Here is a 23,369-nt window from a genome sequence, read left to right as displayed (position 1 = left end):
TCCCTCTTCCCAATGTGGCTACAGTGAATCTCATTTTTCTGCTTTTCAGTATTAATTGGTCTCTTTAATTGGCTTACTGGGGCAGGCGGTTGAGCCTGTGAGCACAGGCTCTAACCCTAATCGATTTGGAAACAGTAAGCATGCTTCGGAGCATCTCCGGCCTCTACCCACTAGATGCCAGTAGCATCCTTGCCTTTGAGTTGGAATAATCAAAAATGTCTCCAGACACCACCACATACCCTGCTGGGGGTGGCACAAAATGACCCTCCACTGAGAACCACGGATGTGGACCAATTCCCCCAAATGCTGATCTCTATTTAAAAATAGCAAGAGAAGCCAAAAATCCAAATTTTTATTTTCCTAGAGAGACCTTAAAGCTGAGAGCGGGTGAAGTCTCTCGGAGTGGGTCTCAAGTATCTGCTCATCGGGATGCATGCAGCGGACCTAGGGGGTTCAGAAGCATTAAAAGGTGCCCCTGCTGCCCAAGAGCCATTGAGTCTAATTATAAACCCTGCACTGCTGAGCCTGTCCCATAATCCTCAGCAACGGCCAGGCTGGGGTCCTCAGAAGATGGTTTGTCAGCACTTTTGAGAAACCTATGGTGAGCATTAAAGCAGACGGCAGAAGTTCACATCTCAGATCCTATGTGCCAGGCCTACGGACTGAACTTTTTCTTAGATATTCTCTCTCTCTCTCTCTCTCTCTCTCTCTCTCTCTCTCTCTCTCTCTCTCTCTCTCCCTCTCCCTCTCCCTCTCCCTCTCCCTCTCCCTCTCCCTCTCCTTCACCCCCCCCCATGGTATACATGTATGTGGTTTGTGAATCTGAGCCCCTCAGCAGGCACAAGTCCTTATCAGGTGACTTCCTCCATCACCCTCCATCTCTCTTTTTGAGGCAGGGTCCCTCACTGAACCCAGAACTCACCCTTTCAGCGGGCCTGGCTGGCCTGCTGGCCGTAGTGATCCTGTTGTCCCTGCTTCCTAAGCGCCGGGATTGTGGACACAGCACCAAGTCTCTGGGGCTTTTTGTTTGTTTGTTTGTTTGGCAGGGGGGGGGGGTGTTGTTTTTTAAACATAGGTCCCGAGAGTCTGATGGCAGGTCCCCTTGTGTGCGTGGTGAGCACGTCACTGACTACGCTATCTGCCCAGCCTCTGGTTTCTACCCTTCTTATTTGGGGCCCAGAGAGGTGGAAAACCACTCAAAGCTGTGCATTCGGTGAGACTCACAGTAGAGGACGCGGCAGAGAGTGGATTGCCAACCAGACTGGATTAACTCTGCAATTCAATCGCTTCAGCCTTGCCCCTGGGGCGGCATGAGATAAGGGAGGGGTTCTGAAGTGCATCTAAAGGGCCCCCTGAAGACTGCAGTGGCTTGTTGCACTTCCACCTTATTCCCAGGGGTAGATCAAACCCAGAGGTCCTAGATATGGCTAGTATCTCTATCCAGTTTACTCTGGGGGCTCTGTATATGCCCTGAGGCTGCCAGGCCCACCAGGCATCTGCCTGGGTTTCCGAACTCTGGTTTTCCTGCTTGCGTGGCAAGCGCTTTAACCACTGAGCCATCACCCCAGGTCACTTCAGGTCTGCACCAATAAGCTAGTTTGATATTTTGTAAAAGTACACCATCCTCTTGATTTGACTCCAACTCGAATTTGCACCAATGACTTCATTGAAACAAAAGCATTGATACAATGGAAGGGTCCACTCACCCAGTCCTTGTATATCTGGGTGTAACTCAAGCAGGAATAGAGAAAGAACCTTGGGGGCTGGGGCAAGGGAATAGGCCGGAAGGGATGGGGCTGGTAAAGCACCTGCCCAGCTATCCATGAGGACCGTGGTAGCATGTGCTTATAATGTCAACACCAGGGAAGCAGAGACAGTAGATCCCTGGGACTACATGGTGAGTAAGATGGACGGAGCCAGAGGAACGACACCCAAGGTTAACCTTTGGCTCCTACATGCATGTGCCCACATGTGCATGCATAGTTGAGCGCACACACACAAACCCTCTGTCCACCATGTAGGAGGATGGTTTGTTCCCAATGCCTGTGAAAAGCTCCCTTTGAAGTCCGTCCATCCACACCCCACCTCCGCAGCCCAGGAGGCCACAGTCTTGTCTTTCATTCTGTGGTTCTCAGCCTGTGAGTCAAGACCCCTTTAGGGATTGAATCCCTTTCACAAGGATCACTAAGACCATCAGAAAACACAGATATTTACATTATGATTCATAACAGCAAATGAAGTAACAATGAAAATAACTTTAAGGTTGGGGGACACCATGACATGAGGAACCGTGTTAAAGGGTCGCAGCGTTAGGAAAGTTGAGAACCACTGACTTAATCTTTGTTTTGCTTTCAAGACAGGGTCTCACTATGTCAGTCAGAATGGCCTGAACACCTGGTTCCCCTGCCTCAGTCTCCGGTGAACTGGGATTGTAGGTGGGTCCCACCACACCCATCTAAATCCACACTTGATTTGCTGTTCCTCTGGGGGTAGAAACTGTCACTAGGAGGCCCTGGTTGAGCAAGCTACTGTGTTTTGATCTGCAGACCTGTTTTTATTCATCCCCCCTTCCTTTACCTGGTTCATAATTTCTGCAAACTGGGGGAGCTTGCTGAGCTCCACAAGGTTCAGCCACGTCATGTCCAGGATCCAGCGGAAGGGTTTGGGAGGACACGCCTTCAGGTCCAGAGCGGCACCACCTGGGGAGACATGCAAGACATGTCAATCACACCAGACATGTCAATCACGCCAGCCTGCTATTCACTTTTAGAAATTTATTTTCCCAGCAACAAAAGTGAGATAGGTACCAATGAGCTCTTCTTGAATGGGTGTGGTGGTTTACATTTTTATTTAGCCACCTGAGAGTTGTAAAATTTATGCCAATGGATAGGATGACCTTTCTTTGTGTGACTTTTATAATTGTCTTTTAGTCCCCATCACTCCTCTAGTTCCACACTCAATAATATTTCCCACCAGGCTAAATAGATGGTTAGCTAAACAGACAGACAGAGGGAGGAAATTAAAGGGAGTGGAAGAGGGAGGAAGATCATAGTTAGGTTTCTTTCTAGTGGCAATGTGCTCAAATCATTCATTCATTCACTCATTCATTCATGATCTGGGCACTGAAGAGAAGGGGAAGCAAGGACAGCTTACAGATAAGCAAAGACTTAAAAGAATATGAAGAGGGTTCAACAGTGCTGTCATGGAGCCTGTAGGCTGCCAAAGAATGTGAGTGCGCCACAGCAGGTCGTGTTTAAAACCGAATCACCATGCTGGGCAGTGGTGGTGCACTCCTTTAATCCCAGCACTCGGGAGGCAGAGCCAGGCGTATCTCTGTGAGTTCGAGGCCAGCCTGGTCTACAGAGCAAGATCCAGGACAGGCACCAAAACAACACGGAGAAACCCTGTCTCGAAAAACAAAAACAACAACAACAAAAACAAATCACCAGTCAAAGTGAGCATACGCAAGATGGGCATTCTTAAGCAAAATAGAGGATTGTCTTTGTAGTTTTGAAAGTTTTTGGCTGGATGTCCTTAGTGGCATTGTCTTGTAATTGAAGCTCCACTATTATTAAGTCAGATGCATGCAAAACAGTGATTCTTACACTAGCTTGGTGAGTGTGTGTGAATGGGGCACACATATGCACAACTGCTCACTCAGGCCAAACAGGCCAAAGGGAGGCATCAGACCCCCTGGAGCTGGAGCTACAGGCAGTCATGAGCTACCCAACAACCTTGAGTATCATACTCTATCTATCTATCTATCTATCTATCTATCTATCTATCTATCTATCTATCTCGTTTTCTCATCTGTCAGATAAGAGTAACAGAATAATGGAACAGCAGGACTCTACCATGAGGCTGCTGTGAGGTTACAAAAAAACTATAACATCATTAGTGATTATTTTGACATTTAATTTGTATCCTCCTCATATTTTGTAAGGCTCGGGTCCTATGAGCAGCTTATAAGAACCCCCGGGGTTCTATGGCAAAAACAAAGATACTATCTTTCTAGAATAAACCGGCAAGGAAACAGGGCTGCCCGTTGATCTATAGCACAGGTTTGCCCCCGGTATCCATTTTCCAAAGTGCCCTGACATCCTCAGCTGGAGAAGAAAGTCAAAGGCACCTTACAAATACCACAGAAAACAAGAAATAATTGATACCTACGAACTGTCACTCCTGGGAAATCAAACATTGCCGTGGCCATAAATATCACTAGTTCTCCCTTGAGTGTGGAGTTCACAATGATAAAAAAAAAAAAGTCCACGATGTAAGAGTCTATTTGTTAACTCTATGAAAAAGCATTAAAAAAAATAAGCCATACTATCCTTTAAAAAATAATTCCATCAAAACGTAAGCCAGTTCAAAACTAAAGCAGACTGTACAATAAACCAGCTTTGTCCAGAAAATACCCTCCTTTTCTGCTGAACTTATTGTAGTTCTGTCAATCAACCCACCGTCCAATTCCAAATTAATCTTCCTAAAGCACCGCTTTGCTCCTGCCAGATCCCTGCCCATAAAACACTCGAAGGCTCCCCACCGCCAGCTGAATTGGACTCAAAGTCCCCTTGCTGGCCGGGCTGGTCCTGTGCAATCTCACTCTCCACTGTGATGAGACGGGCTCACAGATATGCCCCCACCACAGCCCAGGGGAGCGCCCGTCTTTATCCTGTGGTAAGGTACCCCCCGTTCCAAGGAAACACCCCCCACCCCCCCCACCCCGTGTGTCTCTACGTGTCTTGGCCGCCTCTCACTCACAAACCCTCTTTCAAAGAGGTCTGCTTCTTTCGGCAAATCTCCCTGGTCTGACCGGGTGTCTTTAAGGAGGAATGAAGAGACGGCGTGAGGTTTTGTCTGAATGGGAGAGCATCTCAAAGCTGCTTGTGTCTCAGTCACTGGCTTCGCCCTGGGCCCTCTTAGTTTCATCAACAGTGACTAGTCGACTAGTAGGACGGTAGGCTGTGGTCAGCATCCTAATCACCTCGTCTCCAGCACAACATTCTCCTGCTCCACAGCATCCTGTTCAAGCACGGGTCTCTGCGGCGTGCCAGCCTGCCCCGTATTTCCACACTACCACACTCCTTACACAACCTTGGGACTATGCATTGAGATCCCATCAATGAGACTCTATCACTGAGCAATGCCGCCTCTGTGGTGGGTACGGCAGCAGTGCCTATCTGAATTTTGGTGGTTTGCTGTTGTTAAACATTATTTGTGGGGGTGGGGTGGGGGGTATCAAATTCCAAGACAGCCTCAGCTATGCAGTGAGATGTTCTATAGAAAAGAGAGAAGAAAAAAGAGAAGGAGGGGGGGGAGGAATGAAGCTCCTCACCAGCTTTTCCTCACTTTGACAACATAGGCAACAAAGATGAAACCAAATACAGTGATGTAACTAAAAATGCAGAGTTAGGACACGCCCAAATTTTTAGTAAACAGAACTATATTAATGGAAACCGGAAGAGGGCAGAGGAGGGTGAGAGGGAGATTATGGGAACAATCCTGCTTTCATCCGGGTACCACACTGTTTCCCTCCGACATCCCTGGAATGGCATCGAAGTACATCAAAGAGCCCATCAGAGCCAGAGTCCCCCCACACTCCAAACCGACCCTGCCACGCTCCACACCGACCCTGCCACACTCCAAGCCAACCCCCCCCACGCTCCAAGCCGACCCCGCCACACTCCAAGCATGTTACCTTTAATCAGAGCCTGAAACTCTTTGTGCTTAACTGTCCCTCTCTGAAGATCAATCTTTAACGTCATGAGGAGTACAAAGAGGAATTTGTGGTTTTCATACAGGCCTCTCACTGAGTATGTAAAGACTTCGTACGTCAGGTACTCGATGATATTTGTAATTCTTTTTTGAGGTAGTGGAGACTTTTCAGATCTGCAATCCATTTTTAAAATAAAAAAAAAAACAATTTCTTAAAGACTAGAAATAATAAAACGTGTGTGTGTGTGTGTGTGTGTGTGTGTGTGTGTGTGTAGGCATGTCTATGCCACCAGAAGTTGACATCTGGTGTCTGGTATCTGCCTCAATCGATCACCACCTTATTTTTTTAAGAACTATTTTTTATTTTTAAGTGTATGTATGCAGTTGCCCATGGAGGCCAGGAGAGGGCATCATATCACCTAAAACTAGAGTTATAGGAGTGAGTTGTGAGCACCAGATGTGGTGCTGGGAACCAAACTCCAGTCCTTCGTAAGAACAGAATGTTCTTAACTACTGGGTCATCTCTCTAGTCCCCACCTTATTTTTTGAGACAGGTCTCTCACTGGACTTGGAGCTCACTGATTGGCTACATTGGCTAGCCAGGGAGCTCCAGCGATCCAAATCCAGTTCTATTTCCAAGCACGGGTTTACAGATGACCACTGCCACGCCCAGGTCATTTATGTGGGTGCTGATAGCCTGAACTCAAGTCTTCATGCTTCTGTGGCAGAGACTTCATAGACTGAGCCACACCACACACACACACACACACACACACACACACACACACACACACACACAGGCCTCCAACACAAAACTTTAACTTACCACTTTGGAAACAACCAAGGGGAAGGTGGGAAGGACTTGCCTGGCCATGGACTGGTCGAATAACTTCAGGAACTGAGCCAGCGAGGTCTGGTACATGATGTTGACCATGCTCATCTCTGTGATGAGGAAATAAAGGATGCTGCCACGGGTGGCCGCAGGCCGGAACTCCTCCTGAGCTGTGTTGATCTTGATCTCCGTTTCTGCGGCCACGTGGAGCTTTTCGCTCACTTCGGCTGCCGTCTGCTTGGTGATGCGCAGGACACCAATGAGAGACTCGTCGTCCACCAAGGAACCTGAGCGTCAAAGAAGCAGGCAATGAAGGGACTCACCAAAGAACAAGAGGGCTGTTTCAGACATAACGCCACTGTCTAACCTGGCTCACCCAGAGACCACAGGAAGGAACTCAACACACCAAAGGGTCCCTGGCCCAACCACCACTCAGAGCCTGAATCTTCCTACATTCCCTGAGGGCTCTTCATCCTCTTCTACCCAAAAACCAGAAGCAAAAGACAATAGGACAATCTCTGTTTTGATTTTGTTGTGTACATGTGCACACGTGTGTGTGCGAGCGTGTGCATGTGCGCGTGCGTGTGTATGTGTGTTCTCGTTCATTTGTGTGCAGGTACATGACAACCTCAGGTGTAGTCCCTCTGAGTCTGCCCCCCCCAACCACCTTGTATTTTGAGACAGGGTCTCTCACTTGGCCTGAGACTTACCAAGTAGGCCAGGCTGGCTGGTCAGTGAGGCTCAGAAATCTGCTTGTCTCGACCTCCCCACACTCGGGTTATGTGCGTGTACTACCACGTCTGGCCTTTTCAATGTGGATTCTGGTGGACTTAATTCAGGTCCATCCTCTTGCTTGGCAAGGCAAGCACATCAGTGGCTGAACCGACTCCCCTGCCCAATAGGTTCAAATGTTTTAAGACAACAACCGTGTCTCCAGTGGTAACAGCGTCACCTGTGAGATCGACTTTCACCCCATCATCACCTTGGCAACTCTCCCTAAGGTGCCTCCAGGTCATATGTTCTGTGTCTGAGGGTGCGAGCTGATGCATGCACTGTACCCAGGCTGATGAGCTGACGGATGAGTGGGACATTCTCTCCCCACTTCTTGAGTGAAAGAGTCCTTGTTAGGGATAACCAACTCTACGCCTCTAACAAGAATAAACTGGGATATTGTGGAAGTGTCTCACCAAGAAAAAAACAATGTAATTTTCAGTTTTCCTTCACTATTGTTCTTAATGGAAATAACCCATTTATCACAACATGTTCCATTAGGATACAGGAAAGCATCGGTGGCATGCTAAGCTCATGGGCCCCACATCTGCAAACAGCGGCAGGAAGTTCTGGGAGGTTGACAGGTGTCTAGAAAGGCTGAGTGACATTGGCCAATATGCCATGTCTAATGTGAGAGGCCAACGTCATTAGCCTTACAGCAGGAAGGCCCTGATCCAGAACGTTCTAAGCTAGACAAGGGAACTTGCCCTTGGCTCCGCTTGCCAGCATTCAGAACGGGCAGGAAAAGTCAGAGCATCAACAGATGTCCAACTTCACCAGCAAAAACAGAGAAACAAAGACCTACTTTCCACTGAGTTCATGGTAGGCATGCGTGTGGGTAGGTGTGTGTGTGTGTAACGTGTGTTTAGGCCATGTTATACCATAGCCAGAATCATAGCTCCTTTTTTAAGGTTTTATTTTGAGACAAGCTCTCATTAATATAGCCCAAGCTGGTCTCACATTCTCAATCCCTGTGCCCCAGCCTCCTAAGTAGCTGGGATTACAGGCATGTGCCACCACACTGGCCTTGAGGGCTTCCTAATGTTATCATCATTCTAGGATATTGAGGTTTTGTTTTCTTCCGATCCAGGGATTAAAGTGACAAGGGAATGGACTCCTAAGTCAGCTACCAATACGTGGAGAATTGAACTGGGCCGCTGTGGTTTGCCTGTAAGAATGCTACTGTGTTATTGAGTCTCTCTTCTTTGCATAAAATTTGGGGGTTGGTTTGTTTGTTTGGAGTCAATGTCTTGCCAGGTAGCCCCGACTGACCTGGTGCTTTCTCTGTAGCCCTGGCTGCCCTCAGCCATCCTCCTGCCTCGGGTACTCCTCCCAAGGGCTGGGATGACAGGTCTACACAGAAAAACCTTTTTTCTGCCGTGTATTACAGAGAGGGCATCTCCTCCAACTGGGGTGCGGTATAATGATTCTGGCTACCCAGAGGAGGCACTACCCTTGACTTCTAAGTGGGAGCCATCGGAGATGAGCCAGGCCCTTGGGCAGTCATGTCTTCCTGATACAAATGGCATGTGCTGTACGTGACCCGTCACAGTCGCTTCATTTCAACGCTAAATGAAAGAGCTGATTGATTGATAAAAAATAACATAAAAATAAAAAAGATGGAACACACGAGTGTCCTTTGGGCAAGCAAATGAGGCCATCATGAGCTCCTGGGTCCCGCTTAGGAGCCCTTGTTTTTCTCAAGAGAGGGTGATTGTATCGACAAGATGGTGCTAGTCTCATCCGCCGACTCCAGCTGCTAATTCAGACATCAGATTCTCTGGGATGTCTACATTTAATGTCTACATTAATAAAGATGTCTTCTTTAATGTCTACACGGAAACCACCCCGCCTGTTTCTGCATCGGGAAGTTGGCTATTTCCTGACATCTGTGGTGGCCTTGATGGGAGCGCAAGTAAACACACTCCTTCCTGGGGAGCCAGGGCTTGATCTCCTCTTAATGATGCAGTACCTTTCGTGGCGCTCAGTTTATACAGCAGATTATCCTCCAGCTCCTTCATCTTCCGCTTATTGAAGGTGACGTCCTCCAGAAGCTTAACCCTCTCCGACTCCAGCTCCTGTTATTAAGACACAAACAGACAAACCTGGGACTCCTCGTCACCGGGGCTTACAGAAAACCAGGCTCGCCGGCGTTCTAGTAGCAACGGCAAAGGGCTGAACAAAACTGCGTTTTGAATGCCGGACAAAATGATTATCATTAGTCAAACCAATTAACATTTCTGTTTCTCTGGATAATTGAGAGCACGATGCCCAGTGACACTAGCATGTCATGGTGCTGGGGCTGAGAGATGGCCCGGTCAGTAAAATGCCTCGTGGACAATCATGAGAACCTGAGCTCAGATCCCTGGAGACTTGACTCCTAAACTGAGAACCAGGACACTGTCCTCCTGCAGCGTCAAAGTCCCCTCTCAAGCCCAGGACGTTTAACAGTGACATTCTTGCAAAGTCTAAATGAAAGTGACCTTAAAAATATTCATCCTTTTTCTTATCATTTCTTCACATACGTGGAGGGGCGTGCATGGGTGCATATGTTTGTTTTTGCATGCACTGGGGCTGGTACATGTGTGTGGGTGTGCATGCAAGGTTGATGTTGGGGGTCATCCTGAATTGCTCTTCTACCGTAAAGTTTCACCAAAGCCAAGTTTCTCATTCAATCCAGAGAACACGGATATGGCAAGTTTTGCTACCCAGCGGGTGGGCAACCATGCAAGCACTGCACTTCTGGGCATCTGAACTCTCTAAGTACTTTAACCCCGGAGCCACCTCCCTGGCCCCACATCCCAGAAATCTGACATTAATAGAGTCTAAATGAAAATAACGTTAACAATATTCGTGTGTGTGTGTGTGTGTGTGTGTGTGTGTGTGTGTGTGTGTGTGTGTGTGTGTTGTTCTTCAGGCAGGGTCTCCTGTGGCCCAGGCTGGCCTTGAACTCACCATGGAGCTGAGGATAACCTTGAACTTTTGATTCTCCTGTTCCCACCTCCTTTGTGCTGGAATCACGGGCCTGTGCTCACACACACACACACACACACTGTTTACGCATTGCGCTTGAGCGTTTTGTGCAGGCTGAGCAAGTGCTCCACCGACTGAGCCACATCCCAGCCCTCTGTGACACTCTTATCGCAGTTTGCCCTCATCTATATGCAAAAATCTCATTTTGCATTTAGACTTATATTTCACGGTAAATCAAAGCACTAACTTGAGAACGTTCCTTGCAAAACTGCTCCGGAAACCCCACTAACTCTAGAAATCTTCTGAAAGCAAATAGACCATCAAAAGCTACAGCCCAGCTCTGAGTCAAACGTCTGCCACAGCTTCAATCAGTCTGCCGATAGGTTATCTTCATCCAGGCAGGAGCACTTAAATGCTTGAGAGCAGAGGCCTCACCCAACAACGTGCTAGCTTTCACTCACATCCCTTATTGCGCATCTGGGCAAGGCGAAACCCTGTGTAGTGAGTGTCCCAGTACCACACACAGCTACTCACTGCCGAGATGGACCTCGCAGCCTGCCCTCGAACCCTGACTAGTGTCCCTGCCGTCCTGCAGACAGACTGTGGGGTTTGCTGGGGTGCTGAGGAGTGTGGCTACGCTTGCGGGAGACCAGTTAAAGAGCTGTTTGCACTGAGATGCTTATCCCTGGGAATGGCAGGTGGCTGAGCTGGCCAAGTACCTGCTACACAGGCATGAGGACTTGGAGCCGGGTTCCCCAGCACCTGTGTGGAAAGCTGGGCTCGGTGGAGCGTGCCTGTAACTGCGGTGCTGGAGGGTCGGAGACTGGGGGTGAGGGTAGGGGTCCCAGGGGCTTGCTGGACAGTTGGCCTGGCTTAACTGGTGAGTTCCAGATTCAGTGATGGAATCTGTCTCAAAAAATAAGAAGCAGAATAACCAAGGAAGACACCTGACATTGGTCTCTGACCTTCACATGCACATGTGTGCACATATATGAACACACACCTTCATGTGCACATGTGTGCACATATATGAACACACCTTCATGAGCACATGTGTGCACATATATGAACACATACACGCACACACCTTCACATGTACATTTGTGTGCACACATATGAACACAAACACGTGTAGGAAAACCCAAACAATGAAGTCACAGTCAGGTGTCCCGGCACAGTGGGCCTATGTTACGTTCCTGAGGAGTGTCCAGGAGGCCTTGGAAAATGCACCTGTTGTCACGGAGGGGGACCCTCACCCTCTCTGCCCTCTGGAGGTTCCGGAGCAGGGCTGTTAGGAGGGGACACACTGCTTAGGAAGCGTGTCTTCAGCGCTCACCGGCCAGGCTGGCCCAAGCATGCCAGTGGGCGTTTTAAAGAGGAATCCAAGTTAAGAAGAGGGACGCGGGGCACCGTGGAGACCGTCAGGTGACACCGCCTCATGGGAGCGCTACACCAACCAGAAACATTCAAAAGAGACCAGCACCTGGTCCACCGACCGCAGGAGACTTGTTTTCAACACACTGACACCATGTGAGCCTGGGAGGTGATGGAGCTGTAAGGAAGGCTGGGGTTGGGACGGTCTGCCCCTTGGGGGGGTCCAGGGAAGCAAGGAGGATGTCGTTGCTATTTCGTTCATGAAGGAGAGTTGGTACCATGTCTCTTTACCTCCTGGAGTCTCCCTCCTCATCCACAGCCCTCCACCCATACTTCCCCTTCCCCCCTTCCCTGGCCATTCTCTTCCTCACGTCTCCTCCCCCATTTTATGCCTCTTTGCTCGTATTATCTCTCACCTTGCCTTTCCCTTGAAAACTAAAATGAATTATATCAAAGTAAGTGTAAACTATCTTGTGCTTTATGCAAATACATCTAATATATGCAAATATATTTTGTGCATAGAATTGAGTTTTCTGAACATCTTAAAAGATACACTGGTCTCATATCTAGCTCTTAAAATATTATGGGCCTAAGGTGTTCTTTGCTTCACCAATACTCTTAGTTATACCTAATTGATTTCCGCCCCCCTCCAATGCAAATTTCATTTGAAATGTTGTTCCCTATATCATTACATTATTACACTGTAATATCTGAAATCCCAACAGTTGGGTAATGGCCATCCGGGGGAATTTTCTTTTCTCTGGGATCATTGTTTTTATTAAATTTTTCAGGTGTCTCCAGACAATACACAGCACTATGGATTAAAATGTGCAGAATCAATATACCTGAAGATATAAGAAGAGAAGCATGAAGTGAGGTGTGTGTGTGTGTGTGTGTGTGTGTGTGTGTGAGAGAGAGAGAGAGAGAGAGAGAGAGAGAGAGAGAGAGAGAGAGAGAGAGAGAGAGATATCTGGGGATGGAGGACAACTGAATCATATCATTTTCTAACAGAAATTACCACTGAGAAAGAAATATTTCCTTATGCTAACAAGAGGAAATATGATTGGCCTTTATTTTCCACATATTTGCTATAACAACATTCTAATCTATTTTATTTTTTACATTTATTTATTTGTTTGTTTGTTTATTGGAGGGGGCATGCAACAACCTAAGAGTTGATCCCCTTCTTCCACCATGTGGGTCCCAGGAATTGAACTCAGGTCTTCAGGCTTGGTAGCAAGCACCTTTACCTGCTGAGCCATCTCCCTGACCCTCCTAATCAATGCCAAACACTTATTGTAGTTAGAGCTTTTACGCTGAGAGCGGTTACCTGTTTCTCTGTTAGAATGACCCTCCTGAGTAACTGGTTCTCAAGTCCCTTCATGGTGACAGTGAAATCAATAACGGACGTCTTGGCGTTGATCTCAGGGGTAAAGGCAGGATTTGGTAACTTTGTGGTGATGTAAAGTTTAAATGTGTCCATGATGTCACATTCCTTATCACCGACTTTCACCTACACAATTCAAATGCAAAATTGAAAACATTAAAGTTGTCCAAACAAGACCTGCATGATGATACCTGTTGAAATACCAACATGGATGGGAGAAATCTCACGGGGCCCACTTCTGGAGGAAAAGCTACAGGCAAGGAATGGCTGCTGAGACAGGGAGAGACAAGGCCGTTGATAACTCATCCAATCCCAAGTGATCGGCCCTAAGCACGTTACATATGAGTGACATTAAATAGCCTCAGTAGGTTGTATATGTGTGCGTGTGCGTGTGCATGTGTGTGTGTGTGTGTTCACATGTGACTAGGATAACTGAAGAAGAGGTCATGGATTCTAGAGTATGTAGGAGGACACGGGGGTGCTAGAACAGGGAGAGGGAAGGGTGGGAAATGATGTCAATACTCAAGTACAAAATTCTAAAACAAAATTGTAATCTAAATTTTTAAAAGGGTAACAATGTGTAACCCGAAAGAAAGAAAACAGCTAGAAAGACAGGGAGAACACTGGGGATTTGAGATAGGAATGGGTTCCCCAGGGGTCAAGGCTGTTGACATGTGAGTGAACTGGGAAGGAGAGTTGGGAAAGTTTAATCTCAGATCTCAAATAACAAAGCCTGTCCGACGTAGAGTAATTCCGGTTTGTTCTGCCTGGAGAGGTTCTTAGCTACCATCCAAAGCAAATCAAATGAAAAACTGATCCAAAACCAACAGGGAATCAAGGAAAACCTGGACACGTCTCAGACCTGACTTTAAAATTCCAGCATTTATCACTCCCACCAATTTTCTTATTTTCCCCTAGATGTTAACATTATATCCGACTGCAAAACTTTGTAGAAATTATCACTTCTTGTCTGCATTCCACAGTCATATCTCCAACATATTTGACAACAGAGTCAATACAATTTTCAAAAAAAAAAAAACTAGAAAAATATTAAGCTTAAACACTACTATTTGTAGTATACTGAAAAACAACATTTTTACTTCTTAAAAAAACAGGTGGAAACCATAACATTTTAAAATGACTTAAATTTCTAACGTGTCCTGATCGGACATGGGCTGGGTGCCTTAACTACAACCTCCACCACATCCTCAAACTGAGGACCAGAATCCAAGGCCTGTGAGTGGCCTCAGTGATGGAGGCTCTGTCACCTCCCTTGGCATATTAAATGAGGTTGACAAAACCAGCCAGGCTCAGCAGGACACACGCTACGTGTGATTTTATCCTTAGATGTGGAATCGAAAATTGCGCAACTCCTGGAAGCTGAGACTCCAACACAGGTTATTTGGTGAAGGGAAAGGGGAGGGTGGTACAGGGTGGGCTGGATGCGAGGGGGGAAGGCTGGCCAAAGAGCGCAAACCTTCATTCCTAGTATGAACATATTCAGATGTCTATTGTACAGGTGGACATTGAAGGGGGTTATCCATTCATTCGACTGTGGTCGACATTATACAATATACATGAATAGCAAGACACCACATGGTACCCTTTGAATATATATAACCTCTATTTGTCAACTGAGTGTTTTTAAAAAATGTTTTGTATATGAGTGTTTTGCGCGCGCGTGTGTGTGTGTGTGTGTGTGTGTGTGTGTGTGTGTGTGTGTGTGTGTGCCACATGCATGCCTGGTCACCACAGAGGTCAGAAGAGGATATGAGATCCTCTGAAATTGGAGTTACAGACGGTTGTGAGCTGCTATGTGGGTCCTGGGAACTGAACCCAGGTCTCCTGGAAGAGCAGCATGGACTCTTAGCTGCTGAGCCATCTCTCCGGCTCCCATCAACTGAACACTTTGAAGAATGACTCAAAACTGTGGGTAAACCCACAATAGCCAAGGGAGTCACCAAGATTTTATCCTTAGCTCCCTTTTTTTGCAAAGAAAATTTCCACTCTATGTAATGTAATGGGAAAACAAAAAGAATTCTTGAGGACATTGACTCAATTTTATTCATTTTCCCCCATTAAAATAAATTCACTCTTCCAGGCTTAAGTAGATCATCAATGCCCCATATACGTTTGTCAAAAGAATTTTAAAAATGGTAAATAAAAGAATTCACATTGCAGAGGTTGGGAAGACGGTTCAACAGTTAATTGCTTGTCACAAAAGCATGGTGGCTGAAGTTTGGATTCCTGGATCCCATGAAAAATGCTGGGTGAGCCTGGCAACCTGCTTGTAATTGTAATTCCAGTCTCTGAAAGCAAAGACTCCCTGGGGCAAGCTGGCTAGGGAGGCTAAGTCACATTAGGGAACTCTGAGAGCTTGCCTCAGTGAACACGGTGGAAGACTGATGGAGAACAATTCATTCTACACACACACACACACACACACACACACACACACACACACACGAAAACGGGGGAAAAAGAATTCACACTGTAAAGAAAACTAGGTAAATCTGTGTTTAAGAAGAAAATCCTCATTCTTCACTTATTCCCTAGTAGTCAGGAAATTTAACAAACTGGAAGTGAAATAATCGAATCTAAAACGCTGTCATTTATCAAGAAATAAAACCAATGAACCTTCAAAGTAGAGAATGAGACCAATTAAAAAAAGAGACACATATATCGAGAACAATTTGTGTTATCATCAACAGTTGGGAACAGAGTCCCGTGGCTTCTAGCAAAGTCAATGAGTTTAGATTGAAAGCTAGTAAACACAGAAGTGAATAAATCAATGTCTACAGGCTTTATTAAAGTGCCGCTCCCTTCACTGAGGAGATGCAGGTTTTCTTGAGTTTGTGTATGTATTTGGTTTGCAAAATCACTTTTCTAATATCAGCTAATATAATATATATATATATGTAATTTCCATGTAACACTACTACATTGTTATTAAGATAAGAAACTGTTTCCTTAATGTGTTACACTTCATTTCAATCAACTGAATATTTTGACAAGGATACTGCTCTTCTGGGTTTGTTTGGTTTTTTTAAATATATTACAAAAAAATGAAATCAGAATTGCATGGCAACCACCAATATACACGTTTCATTTGTATGTATTCATGAAAAGGTAAAATTTCAATAACTTTCAGCAGTTTTGTCAAACACAATACACTGTACCCCATAAACATGTGCAATTATTTTTCAATTAAGAATTAAATCAACTCAAAGCAAAACAAAGCTGGAGCTGGGGTGATGGCTCAGTGGTTAAAGAGCAATACTGTTCTTACAGAGGACCCAAGTTCAGTTCCCGCACTCACATGTTGGCTGCTCACAACCACCGTTAACTCCAATTCCAAGGGATCTGACGCCCTCTCTTCTGGCCTTTGAGGGCATCTGCACTCACGTGCACAGACCCACATACAAACATGCACAAAATTAAAACAGGTTTTAAAAAGGAAAGTAATAGCTACCACTTTGGAAAAGAACAGACATGAAATAAGTGTTTGGTGTCTAGAAGCCATCACCTAGAGAAAACAGCTCGTCCGGAAATGCTGGTTTCCAGTGTACAAGACATCACCACCCCAAGGAGACAGCTCCCCTGCTATGCTGAGGCCAAGTTGCCTCTGCTGTTCTTTCTCTTTTACAGAACACTCACCTTGAAAGCGGTGCCCGATTTAATGAAGTTCTTTTCGAGTACATTATCCAGAGCGGGGTCCAGCTCCTCTCGAATGTCCTCGATGAGAAGCGGGCGACCCAAGGAGAGGGAGTCCTCCAAGTGTGTGCGGAAATACTTATGGTTCAGAGATGTCACCTGCAGAGAAAAAGCTCCTTAGTCTTCTGAAACATTGCCCACAGCGTCCCAGTTGCTAAGTGGGAAGCAAGCCCTCTGTCGGGTGACCGACTGGGAACAGAAAGGGCGATGTCAGTGAGCGAAGTAAAAACAACAAGCAAACGTTAATTCTCCAAACGTGGAGAGTCCCGACTGATGAGGCAAGGATGCAGGGTCTCTGATCCAGAAGAAAAGGGGGCACTCTCAGATGGACTGCCGCAGCTCCCGGCAGATGGAGGCTGCCAGGCACTCATCTTATTAAAACTCGAATCACTAGAATCACTCACAAACAGCAATGTGTCATGAGTATGTATGGTATTTATTTATCTTCTCTGGGTTTCCCTGAAACAGATAAGTAACAAATAATAAATAAATCTAAGAATGTCAGGGGGTGGAGAGGTGCCTCAGGGGTTAAGAGAGCTTGCTGCTCTTCTAGAGGACCCGAGTTCAGTTCCCAGCACACATTGCACAGTTCACAACTGCTTATATAACTCCAGCTCCGGGGATCTGAGGCTCTTTTTGGCCCCTGCAGGTACTCCACCCACATGCACATATCCATGTGTAGACACACAGGCGGACACCTAACAAAACGAAAATAAGTCTTTAAAAGATAATGTCAGAAGTGATATACAGAGAAGCCAAGGGTCTATCCCAGAACTCAGAATTCTGACAATCTGTCTCTATTTCAGGGTTGACTATCTTCTTGGTTGTAGGCTTCTTATAAAAACTCTTTATGGGGTCAGAGGTGATGCCCCACCCTTCTTAGTTTACTGGCAGCTTTATCGTGAATGGGGATTGGATGTTGCCGAGCACTCTCCCGACATTTATCAAGATGGTCACATGATCTCCCCAGTAGTGATAGCACACTTTGATGAATTCATTTACATTCAACAAATATTGGAATTGCTACACTGTGTAAGAGCTCTGCCGAAAACATAAACATGACCAGCCAGAAGTTTATGGTTCAGCAGAAATAAAAGAGAGAAATGTGCAAAGAGCAGTAATTCAAGTCAGACTCAGAGTCCAGAACAGAACTGCAAACAAAACACACACAGGCCTCGGGGCAGGCTTCGTTCAGCTGGGGACACAGAGAAGTCTTGAGGAAGCAAGCATCAGATATAGGCTTTGAAGGAATACTGATGAAGACTGAGACGGAGGTGGAGAGGCCAGCAGTACAGAAAAGATACTCTGATCAGTAAAAATAATATAAGCAAAATTACGAAAAGTCAGACCACATCTCAATATACATACAACTCAGTATATATATATGCATGCCAAGGAGATGGCTCAGGCTACTGCCAAGCCTGATGACCTGAGTTCTATTCTGGAACCCACACGGTAGAGGGAGAGAACTGAGTCTTGCATGTTGTCTTCTACCCTTCATATGTACACTGTGGCACACACACACACACACACACACACACACACACACACACAAGTAATGCATTTTAAAAATGCATGGTGCATGAGGAATTCTGGGAACAGGATCTAGGAAACACTGAACAGTCCATATCGCTAGCTGACCAATAGTCACATGATCCCAAAGGAGCCAGGAATGTTGTAATCCTGGCCTTGTCTAACCCCTGTTTAAAATTAACACCATATTAGGCTCTACAGGCAATGCTGGGCATGGGTGCACTGTACGGTGCCAGTACCTGCGTGACCCCTGCAGAAATCAGCTGAGGGGACACTATTTCTGCGGCCTTCCTCTTAGCCCAAACGCAAAGTCCAGAACAAAAGCCACATTCTCCAATGGCCACAGTAATGATGCCAGGAAGCGAAAAGAAACAGGGAGAGTGAGATCACGAATGGAAAGAGAGGGGAGAGGTAGAGGCAGGGGGATCAGAAGTTCAAAGTCATCCTTGATCACATAGTAAGACTGAGGCCAGCACGGGATCCGAGAGACCCTGACCCTAAAAACAAGTGAGCAAATAAACAAAAAGGATACAAGAGAAAAGGCATCGTCAGAGCCGTTGCCCCAAATGCTGACGCACAAGAGGACAAACGGGCAAACACTGGCCAGCAAAGTGACATTCGAGTTTACATCTGGAATGGTCTCAAAATGCTCTTAAAGACTTGGTTCCCATCTTGGAGCTGCCGGAAGATGTAGGAAAGAAACAGTAGGAGGCAGAGTGAAGAGCGATTAGCTTATGTCTCCAGGCCATGCCTTTACAGGCCACAGAAACACCACAGCCCTTGTCTCTCTCTTCTCTTCTGCATTCTGGCCATGGTGACCAGGACGGTCACACACCGCCGCCATGATGTGCTGCTGCCTCACCCCCGAAGCGACTGAACTGACCAGTAACGGACCCAACACGTCCAAACTGCGAGTTCCCACGAACCCTTTCTCATTATAAACCAGCTTATCTCAAGTATCCACTACAGCGACGGCAAGCCATGACAAGCTCACGAGTGGCAGAGTCTGCCGAGACGTGGAGAGAACGTGACGGTTCAGACGCACGCTGGATCAGTCGCACCTGCAAGTCGTTTTCTTTTTCCTTTGATTTAATCCACGTTTTCCCCTGAGTCTGCGGATCGATGAGGAGAGGGTATCTGGTGGCCTTTGTCACAATGATGCCATTCTGAATTGACAAGTCGTCTCCGGGTAATCCCTGCAGGCCCCACTCGCCAATCTGCAGAAGAGGAAATGGGGATGTGTCCATTCAAAGAGCAGGAATGTGCTCATTAGTAAGTTGAGCGCTTCTAAGGGAAAACGGAAATAATTTGACCGTGTTTCCTCCTCGGGGCTATGCAAACGGTAACGGGGAGCCGGGAGGGGAGGGGCCCAAACCAACCTGCAAATGTGGACCAAGTGATGCCAGGTTGTTTAGAAAGCAAACTGAAATGTGTACCTTCTGTTTTTATTTGCGTATTTGTACATGTGGGGGATAGTTTTGTACATGTGAGTGCACAGCCTGCAGAGGTCAGAAGAGAGAGTTTATTTCCCCTGGACCTGGAGTTACCAAGACTGTGAGTCCCCCAACATGGGTGCTGAGACCCAATCTTGGGTCCCCAGTCTAATGGATAAAGCTAGGTTTATCCTCTTCGGCTGTCCACTGTTTTTTATATTTACAGAGGAGATTATGAAAGTAAGCCAATGTCAGAGAAGAAGGCAGCCCCCAGCCCCCAGCCCCCAGCGCTTCTTCTCTCCTGGGCCTTTGGTTCTGCCCACAAGGCTATGGGAGGTAACTGCACAGTTGGTAGTTCAGCAATGTAAGTATGACTGCTTCCTTCCCCAAATTTAGACGGGATTACATCATAGTCAATAAAATCTTTAGAGATCCCGGTGAACCAAGCAATGTCCACCTTTGCTAAATGACCCCCTAGGACCTCCCCCAAGACCCAGATTAATGAGGACTACCTGGCCCCGCCTTGCCTCAGAGTGCCCAGTGTATCTCCTGTACATAATCTACTCCCTGTAAGGGTGAGTCTAACAGTGTTTGAACTAAAATCTACTCTTCAGCCTTTAAATACAGAACATGGGAAACTCAAAGCATTGTGTCCCCGCAGGAAGCAGCCACTGGTGCCTATTTGCAAAGCCAAAATGCAAGTCGATTTGAATACAAATTGCCTGGAAAGTACTTAGGACCACAGGAGCTTGGCAGGTTGAGTTAGAAAACTGACTGATAGTGGCATCAAAATCCCAGCAAGTTGGGCATGCCCTCAGCCATGGGTACCAGAGCATGTTAGGGTGTCAGTATCCACCATGGCTAATCTCGAGTGTCAGTCTACCGGGTTTGTGGTCACCTAGGAGACACACTGCTGGGCTCCCTGTGAAGGCCTCTGAGAGGTTCCACTGAGGAGGGAAGACCCAGTGGGAACGTGAGTGGCACCATCCATCCAATGCATTGGGTTCCCCCACCACCACCACCACCACTGAACAAAAAGGAGAAAGCAAGCTTTGCACTAGCATCCCCCTCCTCTCTCTGTTTCCTGACCATGTGACCAGCCGCCTCCCACTCCCGCCACCATGGCTTTCCCTGTCATGACAGACTGTACCCTCAAACTGTAAGCCGAAATAAACCCTTCCTTCCTTCCTTGTTTTTCTTAGGTTATTTTTTCACAGCAATGAGGAACTAATACACTACAATATGTAATATATATTATATACACATTATATATATATTATATTCACCTTATATATGGTGAATATAATATATGTGTGTATAATATATATTCATATATTATATATATACCTTATATATATATTATATTCACATACATAACATGATTTAATACCTAGGCAGTGACTGCCTTTGCCTCAAACCTCTGAAAGAGAACCTAACAGAATTAACATTTTAAATAATGGAAAGCCATTTAAGCCATCTTAAATAGTGGAAATAAAGTTCTTCAATTACAGGAAACTCAAACAGACCTTCTTTGACTTTCTATTGACGGCGAGAACTAAAACCAGGCTGACATTCTGATATTACGAAGAAAAGCCAAACTTACAGTGGGAGGGTCCACCAGCATGGCAATGAGATTCAGGTTTTCGGTGAAAGGGATTTTCCGCGCTTTCATCTCTAACTCCCACTGGTCTTTCAGCAAATAGTTCCTGAAGATCTGATTGAAGGGGCCCAGGTAGGAGAGAAAGCCCGTGCAGAGCAGAACGTCACCTACGAGCCTGTGAAGGAGAGAGTGCAGCTGCAGAAGCCAGCTCCTCAGAGTAAGTCCCCGGAGGAGCCACGGCGCAGACTGGCTTTGCCACGGGGTATGTGGCACAGACTTTCTTTGCCCCTGACATGGAAGGACTGTAGGAGGGGTCACACTTGGGTGGGTCAGGGAGACGCAAGCAGGCTCTTTCCTGCAGCGTGGACCATGCCTTCTTCCTATTGCACGGCCTGTTCACAGCCTGTCTTAGACACTTTATGTGCCTTTGTGTATACGTGTGTACATTCATGTGTGCAGGAACCTGTGTGTATGTGTGTACATGCATGTGTATGTGCATGCACACGCAAGCAAGCACACATGTACATAGACCAGAGGTCGACGTCAGATGTCATTGCTTAGGTGCCAAACCGGCCCCCCCCCCGACACACACACACACACACACACACACACACACCTTGTTTTTTGAGACAGGGTTTCTCTTTGGCTTGGGGCTGTCTAGGTGACCAGTGAGTCCCAGGGATCCACTTGTCTCTCCACCCTCCTAGTTCTAGGGTTCCAGATGCGCACCACTGGCCTTTCCACACCTTTGCAAGGCAAGCCCTTCACTGGATGAGTCTTCTCCCCTGCCCACTGCACACTTTCAAAATCACTGAGGCTAAGCCCAGGAAACCAGAGGAGTGTCGGGCGGTCCTGGTGAGCTCAGACACCCTCCTGCTAGGAACTCACACTGCAGAGCTGTGTGGAAGGGCCTTTGCTTTCTACTTCAAAGGTGTTTGCAGCCCCTGGTGGGGGATTCAGAGAAGTGTGGATGGTGTAGGTTTTAGGTCTCAGTATCACAGAGAGGTGGCAGGGGAGTGATGGTTAAGAAGGGAGCCTACAAAGACTAAAACTCCTACCTGTTAATCTGCGCTCGGAACTCTTTGCTCTGCTGGGTCCACCGGACTTTTTCTCCACTCAGCCCATCAATGAGTGTGGAGGCCGCCTGCATCTTCTTCCTACACATGTCCGCATCGTTGAGTAGATCCTGCACTTGGAAATGAGAAAGGGCTCAGACAACACTTCAAAACACTTGAGCAGGGGTGTGTTTACGTGTTCACACATAAAACTACATGGAGGAACTTCTCAGTTTGCAAAATAAATGTAGTTAGGAAGTAATACAGTGACATATTAATTACAATCTGATCATTCATTCATGAGACAGCAGTTTTTTGTTTTTTTTTTTAAACCTTGTAAAATTTCAAAGACATATGTAAAAAGGGCAGGGGATGAAGGTCAGTTATTAGAATGCTTGCCTATGATCCCAGCACCCCACAGGTCGGGGTTCAGAAGGATCAGAAGTTGAAGACCGTCTTCGGTCAGGCTGAGCAGAGAAAAGTGGAGTGCATAAAACTCTGTCTTTAAAATGAACAATTAATTACATAAAAATTAAACAAGGAAATTTTATAAAAAAAAAAAAACAAACTCTGAAATTGCACAAATTAAAGTAGTATTTCTATTAAATATTTTCCAGAAAACAATAAAGGTAAAAATGATGCTATTACTTAATTAATTTTTTGGTCAGTATGAAAAATAATGGGTCTCATTATGCGTGGTGATATTTTGTTTGTGATCTAACAAAGCTTGCTTGAAGATCAGAGTGCGGAGCTAAGCCACTAGTTAGCCTTAGAGGCCAGGCAGTGGTTTCACACACCTTTAATCCCAGCATTCAGGAGGCAGAGGCAGATGGATCTCTGTGAATTCAAGACCACCCTGGGCTACACAAAACTGATCCAGTCTAAAAGAGAAACAGAGCCAGGCCGTGGCGGCACACATCTTTGATCTTGGGATCTCATGCCTTTAATCCCAGCACTAGGGAGGTGGAGACAGGAAGTGATA

The 23,369-nt window shown here is 46.4% G+C and overlaps 1 protein-coding gene across 1 annotated transcript in view; it reads right to left on the bottom strand.

The window, feature by feature from the left end:
* The window catches only part of Dnah8 (dynein axonemal heavy chain 8), a 233,474-nt gene that overhangs the window by 70,830 nt on the left and 139,275 nt on the right, over window positions 1–23,369 (bottom strand). The window contains exons 71-79 of the mRNA XM_028885049.2: window positions 22,391–22,518; window positions 21,336–21,507; window positions 19,361–19,516; window positions 16,710–16,865; window positions 12,996–13,178; window positions 9,291–9,396; window positions 6,582–6,834; window positions 5,699–5,889; window positions 2,578–2,699 (exon numbers count right to left, since the gene is read on the bottom strand). Of these exons, the coding sequence (XP_028740882.1) occupies window positions 2,578–2,699; window positions 5,699–5,889; window positions 6,582–6,834; window positions 9,291–9,396; window positions 12,996–13,178; window positions 16,710–16,865; window positions 19,361–19,516; window positions 21,336–21,507; window positions 22,391–22,518 (1,467 nt within the window). The remainder of the gene's footprint in view (window positions 1–2,577; window positions 2,700–5,698; window positions 5,890–6,581; window positions 6,835–9,290; window positions 9,397–12,995; window positions 13,179–16,709; window positions 16,866–19,360; window positions 19,517–21,335; window positions 21,508–22,390; window positions 22,519–23,369) is intronic.

Source organism: Peromyscus leucopus, chromosome 16_21, assembly GCF_004664715.2.
Source record: "Peromyscus leucopus breed LL Stock chromosome 16_21, UCI_PerLeu_2.1, whole genome shotgun sequence".
In the NCBI taxonomy this organism is placed as follows: domain Eukaryota; kingdom Metazoa; phylum Chordata; class Mammalia; order Rodentia; family Cricetidae; genus Peromyscus; species Peromyscus leucopus.
The sequence above is the reverse complement of the archived record's forward strand: the minus strand, read 5'-3'. Positions and strand labels throughout refer to the sequence as shown.